Source organism: Pongo pygmaeus, chromosome X (genome assembly GCF_028885625.2).
Source record: "Pongo pygmaeus isolate AG05252 chromosome X, NHGRI_mPonPyg2-v2.0_pri, whole genome shotgun sequence".
NCBI classification, from domain to species: domain Eukaryota; kingdom Metazoa; phylum Chordata; class Mammalia; order Primates; family Hominidae; genus Pongo; species Pongo pygmaeus.
In genome coordinates, this window is record NC_072396.2 from 111,663,778 (window position 1) to 111,677,162 (window position 13,385).

At 45.8% G+C, this 13,385-nt stretch overlaps 1 protein-coding gene across 2 annotated transcripts in view; it reads left to right on the forward strand.

Moving 5' to 3' along the window:
- The window catches only part of FRMPD3 (FERM and PDZ domain containing 3), a 160,276-nt gene that overhangs the window by 78,727 nt on the left and 68,164 nt on the right, over nucleotides 1-13,385 (forward strand). For both annotated transcript variants that reach the window (XM_054473142.2, XM_063660145.1), the window contains exons 2-4: nucleotides 4,021-4,175; nucleotides 7,837-7,939; nucleotides 10,918-10,963. In XM_054473142.2, coding sequence (XP_054329117.1) covers nucleotides 4,028-4,175; nucleotides 7,837-7,939; nucleotides 10,918-10,963 — 297 coding nt within the window. In that variant the 5' untranslated portion in view covers nucleotides 4,021-4,027. The remainder of the gene's footprint in view (nucleotides 1-4,020; nucleotides 4,176-7,836; nucleotides 7,940-10,917; nucleotides 10,964-13,385) is intronic.

Sequence of the window (13,385 nt, forward strand, 5' to 3'; positions counted from 1 at the left end):
GCTTAGCCATTGTGGGTCTGTGCCTCTTCATCTCCTACCTAGAAGGCTGGGATGGAGGAGGAACAGTCACCTAGCCTATTTGGCAGGACAGAGGAGATAATGGATGTGAAAGCATCTTTTCTCAAATGAAGTAATGAGTGTAAAAATGAAAAGAACCACACGAATATAAAGTGTTGTTATCATTAGGCAGAAGAGAAAGGCTAGGCCTTTACCCAGGTCACTAAATAGAGAGTGCAAGCCTGGCACAAGGTGAGGGAATGCCTTTGGGGACTTTGGTAAGAAGAGGAGAGAATGAAGGCACTACATACTTTGGGGCAAACAACAGAAGCAAATAGCAGACCTCAGAAACAAAGCTCGTGGGGTGGCGGGGGGTGGGGGATAAGCATTGGCTGCTTCACAATTTTGTTCAGGGATTCCCTATTTGAAGGGACCAGAAGCCAAATATCTTTCAAAGTCAAATTGCCTGTTTCCCCCAGGAGGATAGTCATGTGACCCATGGACAGCTGAGCTCCTGTCATCCATCACTGCTTGCCTTCAGTGTCACTCCCAAGTCTCCAGGCACTTAGCAAATTTCAGAGGGACTGAGCTGCAGACACTGAAAAAGGCAAACCCCAGGAGGGAAGGAATAACTTCCATTTGAATTGTAAAATGGCCTTCTGGTCTGTTAATGGAGGTGTTTTTCCCCTGTCCCAAGATACCTGGGAGGGGTGTGAGGAAAGGGCTGCTTGCAGAATTGAAGGCAGTTAAGGGCAGTTAGTCCAGCTCAGTTAGGGACAACCCAGGGATGATTGTGCTCCAGCCACACCTGGAGACATGCCTGCACCTATGAATCACATAGCTGGGCCACCTGCAGGAAGATGGAATGCACCTATGGACAGAGTTTGGTTCTTGCCTCTCTCCCCAACTCTGCCCTTTCTTGGCCAGCGAGTACAATCCCCACCTCCTCCATGGAGTCTTCTCCAGCTTCTCCGCCCCATCTTCTGAACACCCAAGTTGGAACTTAGTTGCAGATCTCATCCACCAGTCTCAGTTAGCACTGTAATTGTCTTGTTCAGTATGCACACTTGTCTTTTCTCCCCCAGCTAGACTGAAAGCTCTTTGAGGACAGAGACCTGTCACTTCTCCTGTGTCCCCCACAGTGCTGGACTGTCTGAGTAGGCACTTGATAAATACTTGTTGATTAATTAATATGAGTCAAAAGAGTAAAGCAAAGCGCTTGTGTCACAAAACGCTGTTTGCTTATTGATTCCTCTGGCTCCAGGAGTGCCCATTTTCTTCAGAAGTGGTAGTACCTCAAGGCCCAATGGAAACTGAAATGTCCTCTGCTTCAAAAAAGGAAAAAGGGGCAAAGGGGAGGCTGCAGTGGCAGGGATCAAGGGGGAGCGCTGAGCGTAGGACAGTATCCCAAGCGCTTCTGCAGTACACCTGTGTCTGTCTTCCTTGCCGGAGTTCCTGTTCCCCACGCCACAGTCTGCACAGCCTTCCCTGGCTGATGCCCATGTCGGAAATGAGCTGGTGCCATCCCAAGAAGTCCTTTTAGTGCCAACAAGTTCGGGTGGCAGGAAGCAAAGGGCTCATTTTCCAAATAGCCCTAGGGGTGAGGCAAGACGGCAGCTGCAGGAAGATGTTCTCTGGCTCCCTTCAAGGACAAGCTCCTGCCTGCCACCAGGAGCCAAAATGAAAGAGGCGCCAGCCTGTGGCCACCCTCAGAGGGTCCGTGTCCCAGGAGGGTGCCTGTCCAGGACACTAACCAGCCACGTTCCAGCTTTGGAGTGACTTTCTATTGAAAAGTGACCATTTATCTTAGTGGTGTGAGAGGGAAGGAGCAAGTTTCTGAATTTGCCTTCCAGAGACTTGACCTCATCCTAGCATCCCCTTCCGCCTCCCGAAGGGGTGACAGACAGACTCCAAGCCAGTGTGAGGTGTAGCCAGAGAGATCTCATATGATAGAGACAACTTCAGAGTTCTTTGCTGGACTATGAATTTCTCTTTTATACAATTATTCTAAATCTTTTCCCCTTCCCCTATAAATAGTCCTAAAGCTTCTCTCTAATTACTGAAACTGTGTCCTGATAAATAACCTAAATGGTTTGAAGCATTTGCTGCTGATGAATTTGATATTCTTAGCTAATAAAGAATTGCATTGCTCTCGGCTGGGCGCGGTGGCTCACTCCTGTAATCCCAGCACTTTGGGAGGCCGAGGCGGGTGGATCACCTGAGGTCGGGAGTTCAAGAACAGCCTGGCCAACATGGTGAAACCATGTCACTACTAAAAATATAAAAATTAGCCAGGCATGGCAGCACGCACCTGTAATCCCAGATACTCTCCTGGAGCCTGAGGCAGGAGAATCGCTTGAACCTGGGAGGTGGAGGTTGCAGTGAGCCGAGATCGTGCCACTGCACTCCAGCTGGGGCAACAGAGGGAGACTCCATCTCAAAAAAAAAAAAAAAAAAAAAAAAAGAATTGCATTGCTCTCAGAGTGTCAAAACCTCCTACTTCTTTTACAAACCTTATACTAGTTTCATTAATTAGCTACTGGCCCTCTGTATCTTGTTCCAAAGGGCTCTGCCTGGAACTATAATTTTAGCAAACACACATACTGAGGCTAGAAAACTTAAACACGTCTATCTAGAAGGCCTAAAAGTCTGGGGCTGTAGTGGTGCCTGATGAGCGAGCTAAGGCTCTGGATCACTTGGCCCTGGCCCTCTCTCCTCCATCTCCACCTGCCCTGCCCTTCTCCTTGACCATCCATTCCTCCTTTTACCTTCTTCCTTGGCCTTGGCACCAGTGCTATCACAGGCCTCAGGGTCTCTACACCCTTACCCTTCAGTGCTCTTCATCTGAATACTACACTCAGACCCCTTCTTGCTTGCAGTATGCCTCCCCTGGCCCTTGATGGAGAACATTTATGAAGCTCTTGTGGAATTCCTAAGCTTTAGTCACTTAAGTTGTGGGAATCGGGAGAACAATGTGTAATCTCTCCCCGGTGTTAGGGCAGTGATTTCTCTTCTCCCAGCTCCTCTGGGCTTTCAGGCCTGCTGGTAGCCCCAAGATGCAGCTCCCCTTCTGGCCAACAGGAACTCTTTTCCAGGTGTCTCATTAACTGAAAGAAGTTGGCATTATGGACAATTTTGGTCCCAAACATTAGCACATTTATTTATATATGCTACCTAAATCATTTATTTTTGTATACAACGTAAGATATATTCAAGTTTAAAATTGCATCAAGACGAGCCAGGCATGGTGGCTCACGCCTGTAATTCCAGCACTTTGGGAGGCTGAGGTGAGAGGATCACTTGAGGCCAGGAGTTAGAGACCAGCCTGGCCAACATGGCGAAACCCCACCTCTACTAAAAATACAAAAATTAGCAAGGTGTGGTGGCACATGCCTGTAGTCCCAGCTACTCGGGAGGCTGAGGCAGGAGAATCGCTTGAACCCGGCAGGCGGAGGTTGCGGTGAGCCAAGATCGTGTCACTGCACTCCAGCCTGGGTAACAGAGTGAGACTCTGTCTCAAAAAAAAATAAAAATTAAAAAAAAATTTTTAAATATTGCATCAGGGCTTCATGAAGATGCTCCATCTTCTGGAACAACGTCACATTTCTTCCGCCACTTGCTTGCCTGTCTTGTGGTCTCTTCCTGCAAGGTTTTGGTTTCCTTTAGGGAGTTAATAGCTAAGTCAGTGGAGGATGACAGTTAACTTCTGCAGAATATTTGCATTGGGTTCCTTCTGGAGTTCCAATATCTGAGAGGAAAGGTCTGACTCTAATTTCAGGCTCATGGCATCAGTTTCTTCTATTGGCTGTAGCCCTGAAGACAGTAGCTTCTACCTTCTAGATTTCTCTTTCGCCAATCTGAAATATGAGGCAGTCATCATCTCTTGGCTCCAGAGGATGTAGGAAGCTAAGCTGTAAACTCCTGGGTGCCAGGGCCAGAACCCTAACTGGCGTCTCTCCTTGCTGGTTCTGAGGCTTAGTTCCCTGTGCATCTTGTTTTGCTCCCACCTTCCCTTTTCCCCAGTCATGTGATGCAGGAAGAGAGCGCAAATGATATGGAATGTGAGCAGCTGCCAGCAGAGATACTGCGACAAGTGACCGTTCACCGAGACCCTATATATGGCTTTGGCTTCGTGGCTGGCAGTGAGAGGCCTGTGGTGGTTCGATCTGTGAGGCCAGGTAGGTGTCCCTCAGAGTGTCCCCCTAGCCCTGACTCCTGTCTCCCAACACCCACATATCTTCCCAAAAAGCAGAGCTTCCAAGCATTCTAACTGTCTTGCTGAAGAATTCATGAAGAATAGTTGAAGACTTGACAACCAATAACTGTGTGAGGGAGCTGGCCTTTTAAGACTGATAGACACAACCATTGAGGCCCTAGAAAAAGGCTGCAGCTGATTGTTTAACAGTGTCTGGGTCTTAATAAAGCTTCCCTTTGCATAGAACATTCATAAAAGAACCATAATGTCTTGCAAAAAAAAAATGTACCTATTCTATTTAATTCAACAAGTATCTATAGCTTGCCTACTCTAAGCCCAGCAATGTTGTCGGGAAGTACAAGACACAGTTCCTGTTCTCAAGAACCTAACCATCAGGCTGTGGAGACACGTACATACTCATGAAGTAGGTCAGCCATTGAAGACCAGAATCAAGATACAGACCACAGGTGGGATAGGAGAGGAGAGGATAATGGAATCTCCGAATGCTTGAGTGGCAGTAACAAACATCTACCATTGATTAAGCATCTACTATGTGCTTTACATCATATTGTTTAATTCTCACAGCCACCCCTGCAAGGTAAATAAGTAATATCATTCCCATTTTGCAAACGAGGAAACTGAGGCATAATGAAAGAGAAATGACTTGTCCAGTGTCACTCAGCTATAAAGCAACAGAGCCAGGGTTTGCACCTGGGCCTGTTTGATGCCATGCAGGGGAAGTAGGGCCTGAAAGGGACCATGTGGGATGGAACAAGCAAAGCCCCCACCTAAGCTATGAAGCCCTGCTATCATGAATGAAATGGAAAAAGACTGAAGTACTGTTTTGTTTCGAATCTGCTAGGCATTGACAAAAAAGACAGACGGAATGGAGCTTTATTCCCGGCTTGCTGGGCCTGAGGCTTTAGATGTTTACAACAGTTTCTCGCTCAGTCAAGAGGAGCAGCCAGAGTACAAACTGGTCTTGCAGAAATTTGATGAATTTTGCAATCCTCCAAGGGAAAGAAAAAGATTTTTGTAAGCTCTCTCTTCAACTAGAGGGCACAGAGGAAAAAACACACACACACACACACAACAACAACAATTTAGTACAGGAGTCCGTGGCTGACCTAAGGCTCTGGAGTCAGTCATGCAGTTTGGCAAAAAGGTTTTGAATCTCTGATCAGAAATCAGAGGAAAGGGGGACCAGCTAACACTCAGTAATAGACCACCAGGAGCCCCTACTTTAACTTCAAATGAGACAGAATCTGCACAGCTAAAGGAAGCTCCCAGGCCTAGAGGGGTTCAGCTGCCAAAGGTATAACAATGAAGAAGGAGTTGGAGGGGTGAAGAGAAGAAAATCCCCAGGCACGAACCACAAAAAGCCATGGGGCTGGCATGCATAGCCCAATAAAAGCCCTATAAAAGGCTGATCCGTAGTGCTGCTTCTGGCCCAGGTGGCTCCTGAATGCACAGGACTTGTTTGGTTCTTTATTTGAGTCCATAATAAAGACAAAAAAAGTATCCTACAGAGGAGCAATTATGGTTGATCAAGCCAACAAACCATTTGTGAAAGCAGTAGTAGACTGATGTTACGAGTACCATCAAAGGGCCAAGGCCCATAAAGGAGGTTGAGTTCCATGAGGACCTCTTCTGTTAGACGGAATAAAGGGAGGGGAGGGAAGGGAAGAAGAAGATAGATAGAGTGGCCTCCACCTAAGAGACTGACATTTTTGGCAGAAGTAGATAGAAGGAATGAAATGAGTTGAAGGAATTGTCCCTTGGATGGTATAATAACTACCATTTATCCAATTCTTAGCAACATCAATCAGCTGTTTTAAGTGCTGTATATTTATCATCTCATTCATCCTCCCAACATTTCTATGATGCATATGTACTGTTATTTTCCCATTTTATAGATGAGGTAAGAGAGACTCAGAGAGATTAAATATCTTGCCCAAGGTCACACAACCAGTGAATTGCAGATTTGGAATTAGAGTCCAGGTCTGTCTGGCTGTAAAGAGTGTTCTGTTAGCCACCATACTTTGCTCCTGAAGCCAGTGCACTGTCAGGAGACTTGGCCTAGTGTGTTTAGGGCAATTGCTCCTCTAGCAATGGTGCTGGCACAGCCATCCTCAGCACATAGGCTCTACACTCCAGAGCCATTGAGCTGTGCTCAAGTGATGTATTTGTTGTGTATGTTCACGTTTTTGGAATTTGGGCAGCCCCCTTCTTTGGAGAGAGAGGGAGAAGTTGGGATCTGGCCCTTCAAGGTGGACACAAACAAGAGTCAAGGCTGGTTTGATACTGGGTCATGTCAGTGAACATTTCTTTCAAATTTGAGTCAGGCTGGTTCTGACTTCTCATTCTCTCCAAGTCTCTGAAAAGCTTTTCTCCAATAAGATCTTTGCTAAACATCAGAAGCAGCATAGCCTTGTGGTATCCTTCTGCCCTCACCCTTTGCCCCAACCAAGAAGGTACAGCCCTCAGATAGGTCTGCTTTCTTAATCTTGCAGTAGAAATGGGAAGGAGAGCCAGGCACAGTAGCTCACGTCTGTAATCCCAGCACTTTGGGAGGCTGAGGTGGGTGGATCACCTGAGGTCAAGAGTTCAAGACCACTCTGGGCAACATGACGATGTTCCACCTCTACTAAAAATACAAAAATTAGCTGGGCGTGGTGGAGTGTACCTGTCATCCCAGCTACTCAGGAGGCTGAGGTGGGAGAATCTGTTGAACCTGGGAGGCGCAAGTTACAGTGAACCGAGATCACGCCACTGCACTCCAGCCTGGGTGACAGAGTAAGACTCCATCTCAAAAAAACAAAAAAAAAGAAAAGAAAAGAAATGGGAGGGAGAGAAAACAAATATCCAACTGCCCAACAGTATGTGCTTTGTTCCCCTCATTTATTGGACAGTGGCATTTCTCATTGTTGAAAAAAAAAATAACCCTTTAGGTCTTTTTCCTCTGTCTTCAGACAAGTGAATGCCTAAGTCCTTCCAGACTAGTAAGTATGAATAATATTCAAGTAAGAAGATCCTTCCTCATCCTCCTTTCGCCTGACCACCTCCAGTAGTCTGGAAGTCATTCCTTATACCTAAGCAAGTCCCGCCTATGAAATGGAAGTCTGTGTTCCTTGTTAAGAAGCAAGCCAGTAAAATGTTTATTGACCTTATCTGAGTATGGTACCTTTGGCTACTAAACCATACCCAGCTAAAGTGTTTTCATCCCACTTATCTTTCTGGGGCTCACAAAAGCCCACCTGGTTCTAGAGTACCTCCCTTGCCTTCAAAGGCAGACTTAGCATTCTGTGTTTGGAACAGCACCCTCTAACTAGCTCTGGAGGGCTTTGGAATGCTCGCTTCTGAAGTCCAGAGCATGTCTTTCTTGGCGTGGAACTAAAGGAGGTCCACTCCATTCTCTGTCTTCATTCCTCTGCCCTCTATCTGCTTATAGGCAGCAGCAGCAGCAGCAGCAGCAACAGCAGCAGAGAGCTCGAGTAGCACCCCCTACACCACCACAGCTCAGCCTGCACCATCTCCAGGCCTCAGCACCCGCTTCAGCTCCTACAGGCACAGGGGACTTGCCCAGATCTGGACTTTCCCAGCAGTAACCCTAAGCCCTCACACCTCTCTCCTCTCTTTTGCAGGAGGCCCCTCTGAGAACAAGCTCCTGGCTGGTGACCAGATTGTGGCTATTAATGAGGAAGACGTGAGTGAAGCCCCAAGGGAGAGGCTCATAGAACTTATCAGGTAACAGGGGCCTCTTGGCAGGAGCTGATCAGTATCCCCACCCCTGACTCACCAGTGACATGGGGCTACCACTATCCCCCGCTCGCTCTGAGAGCAGAATCCTTCCAGGCAGAGAAGCCCTATACAGGGCTCCTGGCCAACCCAGAACTTCAGGGGCCAGCTATTCAGGGTCAGCAGGAGCCTTCATACACACTGGCTTAGCATCTCCAATGATGTGAACAGACACAAAGAACTCCCTACTGGAGTCTCACCCCTACCGCCCTCCACTCGAACAATCTCTTCACCCCAGCCCCTTTGTTTTTGTCCAGTGGGACAGACCAAGTGACAGATGAGAATCAAGCCATTAAAAGAACATCCTAGATATGCACAGTGCAAGCAAGACATTGACCAACTCCCCCACTCCAGAAAAAACTCAGAATCCCTGGCCAGTGGGTTAAGGAAGAGAACCTCCCAATGTGGATACTGTCCATAGTGTTTGTGGCCCCTAAATGCCCTCCACAGATGGGAGCAGATGACAAAAGGAACGTTGTGGGATTACCACTGTTTGTACATGGAGAGTAATCACATTGTCTTTACCTATCCCTTACCCCCTATGCACATTACACACACACACACACACACACACCATACACACTCTCCTACCCCACATTCACACCACATACACACACCCTGGCATAGATTTGTTGAAAAGGAATTAGAGAATAAGAGGTAAAGATTCCAAATTGCATGGGCTAACCTCAGTTTGGGGGAGCTTGGCTATCTCACTCCAAATGGAACCATGTACATGCTGGCTCTTTCTCTCGCTCTCCTTTTCTCTCTCCCTCTCTCTTTCTCTCTCTCTCTCTCCTCCTCTCTCTCACCCCCTTGCTTAGTCTGACTTCATCTCTGCCTCCATCTCCTTCAAGTCCTCCTGGTTCAGAGTGTTTTCATCCCACTCATCTTTCCGGGCTCCCAAAAGCCCACCTGGTCCCAGAGCTCCTCCCTTGCCTTCAAAGGCAGACATAGCATTCTGTGTATGGAACAGCACCCTCTAACTAGCTCTGGAGGGCTTTGGAATGTTCCCTCCTGAAGTCCAGAGCATGTCTTCCTTGGCATGCTCCTTCCAGCTCAATACCATAAAATGTGTCTGATCCCTAATGACCTTTTCTTTGACTCTTCTCCAAGTTCAGTTGTCTATTGCATTTCCCTACCCTCCACCCTCCACCCTCTGCTACCATACCAATATGAGGTGAGTTCTTTCTATCCTATTAGGGCATCTTGGGGTTTTTTTTCAGCCTGGTCCCTCGGAAGTCACTGCTTTGTTTTTAGTAGATATCTTTGCACTCTAGAACAAGGTATGCTGATTTCGTGAGGGGTTCCAGAGCTCCTTCAGGGTTAAAGCAGAGTACACTCTTGATAACCTTGGGAGCCAGTGGATTATTCATTCATTCATTCAGTCAGTCAATCAACCAGTATTTATTATTGTCCTCGATGCACCAGGCACTATTCCACACACTGAAGATACAGCAGTGAATAAGACAGACAAAGATCCCTGGCTCATTGGAGTTTACATTTTAGTGAAAGGAGACACATCACAAGCAGAAAAGATTATAAGTAGTTATACAACATATTAGAAGCTGATAAATGTTATTAAGAATAGAAAGTAGATCTAGGTAAAGAGGATCAGGAGTGCTGGGCACAGGGGTGCAAAATGTAACTAAACAGTAGGGTCAATGTTGGCCTCATTGAAAAGGTGACATTTGAAGAAAGACTTGAAGGAGGAGAAGGTGTTGGACAGAGAACAGCCAGTGCAAAGGCCCTAAGGCCAGGAGTGTGTTTGTCACGATTGTGGAACAGGGGAGAAGCCAGTAGGACTGGAGTTGGTAAGGAAAGAGGAGGGTTGTAGAAAATAAGTCCAGATAATGGAGAACCTTTGAAGCCACCATAGGGACTATGGCTTTGTTATAAATGAAATGGGGAGACATGGCAAGGGGCTGGAGGAGACGAGTTGCATAATCCAACTTATGTTATGCCCCTTCCCTGTTCAAGATAAAGGATTTTCTTTAGTATTTTTCCTGGAGCATAACTCTTTACTTCTGGTAACTTCCCAAACCCTGGGGCTGATTAATCCCTGTAATCTGCCTCACCAAATGTGGGAGATGTTCAAAGTTCTTGAGCTGCGGGCCTTGGTATTTCTTGAATATCCAGAATCAAGGGCAGCTTGACTCTACTTCTTAAATGACTTTGTTCACATAAATGTTTGAAAAGGGCCAACAAGGAGAGGGGAAGCTCCTTCAGGGCAAACTATTTCCATTTCTTTTAGTTCTTTTAAAAGATTATGTATTCCTGGGAGAGAATTTTCATACTTCACAGCCTGTTTGATCATTGGCATAATTCTTGCCGGAAGAGTTTCATAGTCTTCATTCTTTTGAATATTTGCTATCTGGAGAGTTTTGGCTTCCATCTGTTGCTCCCTGGCTCTCTTTTTTGGTCCCCCAATTAAAACAAATCTGCTGAGTATGAGTCATGGTGACCAAATGACCTCCTTTGGGTTTTTCCTTTGAATTTCTCTTCTCACTTAAATACCAAATTACCAATAATCATTGTACGTGGTTCCCAGGACTCTCTGATTTTGAGTTCCATAATGCAGGCTTTTAGTTTTCCTTGAGAATTTTGTAGTCTACAGATAAAATTGCTACTAAGGTTTGGAGATTTCTACAGAGAGTATGTGAGAAGGAATGTGAAAAGAAGACCTAAAAAATGACAACCCCAGAGGTAATGATTATACCATCTTCGGATGCCTGTGTGAGTTAATATGGATGGTTTGTGTCGGCCTCCACAAATAATGGGAGGTGAAGTGTCCATGCAGACACTCAGATTACCCTCTATCCTAATCCATATACCTGAATGCAGCCAGGGGAAGATTCTGGTGTTGCTTCTTGTACTAGATGAATACCTAGTGCATGATACACTACTCTCCTATTCCCTTTTCTCTGTAGGAGCGCTAAAGAATTCATCGTTCTTACAGTTCTGCACACTCATCAGGTGAGTGAGCCTCTTTGCCATCTGACCTTCCTCCTGACTGAGAAGAGATGACATTTCCATATTGGAAAGCAACAGTGATGGGGTTGGGAGTTCAGAGACTACAACCAACATATGAGCCAAGGATTTAGGAGTGAACTTAAAGAATACCTTCTGAACAGCATGTCTCTGCTCATGTCCAAAGCTGAGGATTTTGAAGGGCTGTGCTGTGCTGTGTTCTGTTCTATGCCTTCTGCTTTACCCACTTAAGCTACCCACTGCCTCAATTCCAAATACAGTTTCCACTTCTTTTTGGCTGTACTCCATTAAAATGTATCTGTCCAATGTGAACTCTCATAAAGTCCTGGACAATGATAGGTGCCAATCTTATTCATTCATATAAGTTACCTACAATGTATGAGACACAGCACCATATGTGAGAGAATTTAATATAAAGTTCCTGGGGGGTACACTTGGACAAACAGATTCACCTTTGTCCTGGTACAGTCACTTAACTGGCTATGTGACCTTGGATGAGTCCGTTCCCCATTCTGGACCTGTTTCATCATCTGTACATTGAGAGATTTAAAGTAGAACAGTGTTACCTAAACATGCCTGATCATAATAGTTGCCAGGACTACTTATTAAAAGTAAAAATTTCTAGTCCCCTCTCCTCAAGAGTTGGATTTAGAAAGTTCAGTGTCCATTATTGATTGTACCCTTATAGCAATCTTAACTTAAATGCACAAACCCAGGTGCACAACTTCCATGTGCAAAATTCAGAGCCCTCACTCTACCTCCAGCCTACCTGTCCCCTTATTAATGTCCCCAACAGTCCTCTGCACCCCAGCATGGATGCCATGCCCTCAATGTATAGACACAGGAGAGATCACATCTGTTGGGGGTGAGGGACATGAAATCAGGGAAGGCTTCAAGGAGGAGGCTGCACCTGAGCTGGACCTTGAGGGATGGGGCAAGATTTTCTATAGAGAGATGACACAGCGAGGGATGGAACACAGGTGCACAGCATGGGCTCACCAGGCAAGAGCAGGATTCAAATCAATCTTGGTTCAAACTGCCTCTCCCCATGGACCCCAGCTCCCAGACCTCTTCTGCATCAGTGTGAACTTCACTCACAAACTCATACACTCACACACATATACAAACACACTGACACACACACACAATACACTCACACATTCATTCACAACCTCATGCATAATAGACTCACACATATCCTCACATGTACACTCACACACATACACTCACCCACTCATACCTATACATATACATACACACACTACTCACATATACATGCACTCATGTGCTCTCTCACATATGTACACACAATGCTCCCAGGCAGATAGGCCTCTCTCAGTTCCAGTTCTCTTGTCTCTGGGCAGGCAAGCCCCACCACTCCATTGTTGTTACCAATAGTCCCCTCCCCACCACTTTGCTGCACGTGTGCAGTTGCCTAGTGGGCAGTAGGCAGTCAGTCCCAACCTCCCAATCTCCTGTCTTGAAAATGACCACCAGTTCTCCCACTAAAACATGCTTGATGTGTGGTTAGAATTTACTACTGTGATCAGAGACCCAGTGTGGGTTTACTTTGTTAGTCAGGTCTTCTCAAATCTCACCTTGCAGAAGCCTTCCTTGAGTACCCTTTCTAAAATAGCATCTACCTTCACTATCTTCTGATACTGCTTACTTTTTCATCAGAGCTGAAATATTATATTTTTTAACTTTTCTTTTGAAATAATTATAGATCACAAGAAGTTGCAACGATAGTACAGAGATATACCATGTACTTGTTACCCTGTTTCTCCCAGTGGTTATATCTTACATAACTATGTGCAATAGGCTGGGTGCAGTGGCTCACACCTGTAATCCCAGCACTTTGGGAGGCCGAGGCAGGTCGATCACTTGAGGCCAGGAGTTCGAGACCAGCCTGGCCAACATGGTGAAATCCTGTCCCTACACAAAATACAAAAAAATTAGGCTGGGATGGTGGAACGCACCTGTAGTCCCAGCTACTCAGGAGGGTAAGGCACGAGAATCGTTTGAACCTGGGAGGCAGAGGTTGCAGTGAGCTGAGATTGCACCACTGCACTCCAGCCTGCGTGACAGAGCGAGACTCCATCTCAAAAAAAAAAAAAAAAAAAAAAGCAAAACAGAACAAAAACTATATGATGCAATAGCAAAACCAGGAAATCAACAATGATACAACATATGTGTATGATGCAATATGTGTTTATCACATGTGGGTTTATGTCTCCACCAACACAGTAAAGATACCCCATTTACCATAATATTGTTATTATACGTTGCATACCTGTGTCAAAGTATCTTATGTGCCCTAGACATATATATACCTACTATGTACTCACAAAAATTTAAAACTTAAAAAAGTCACTGGACAAGTCTGTCACCCAAAGGATTCCTCGTG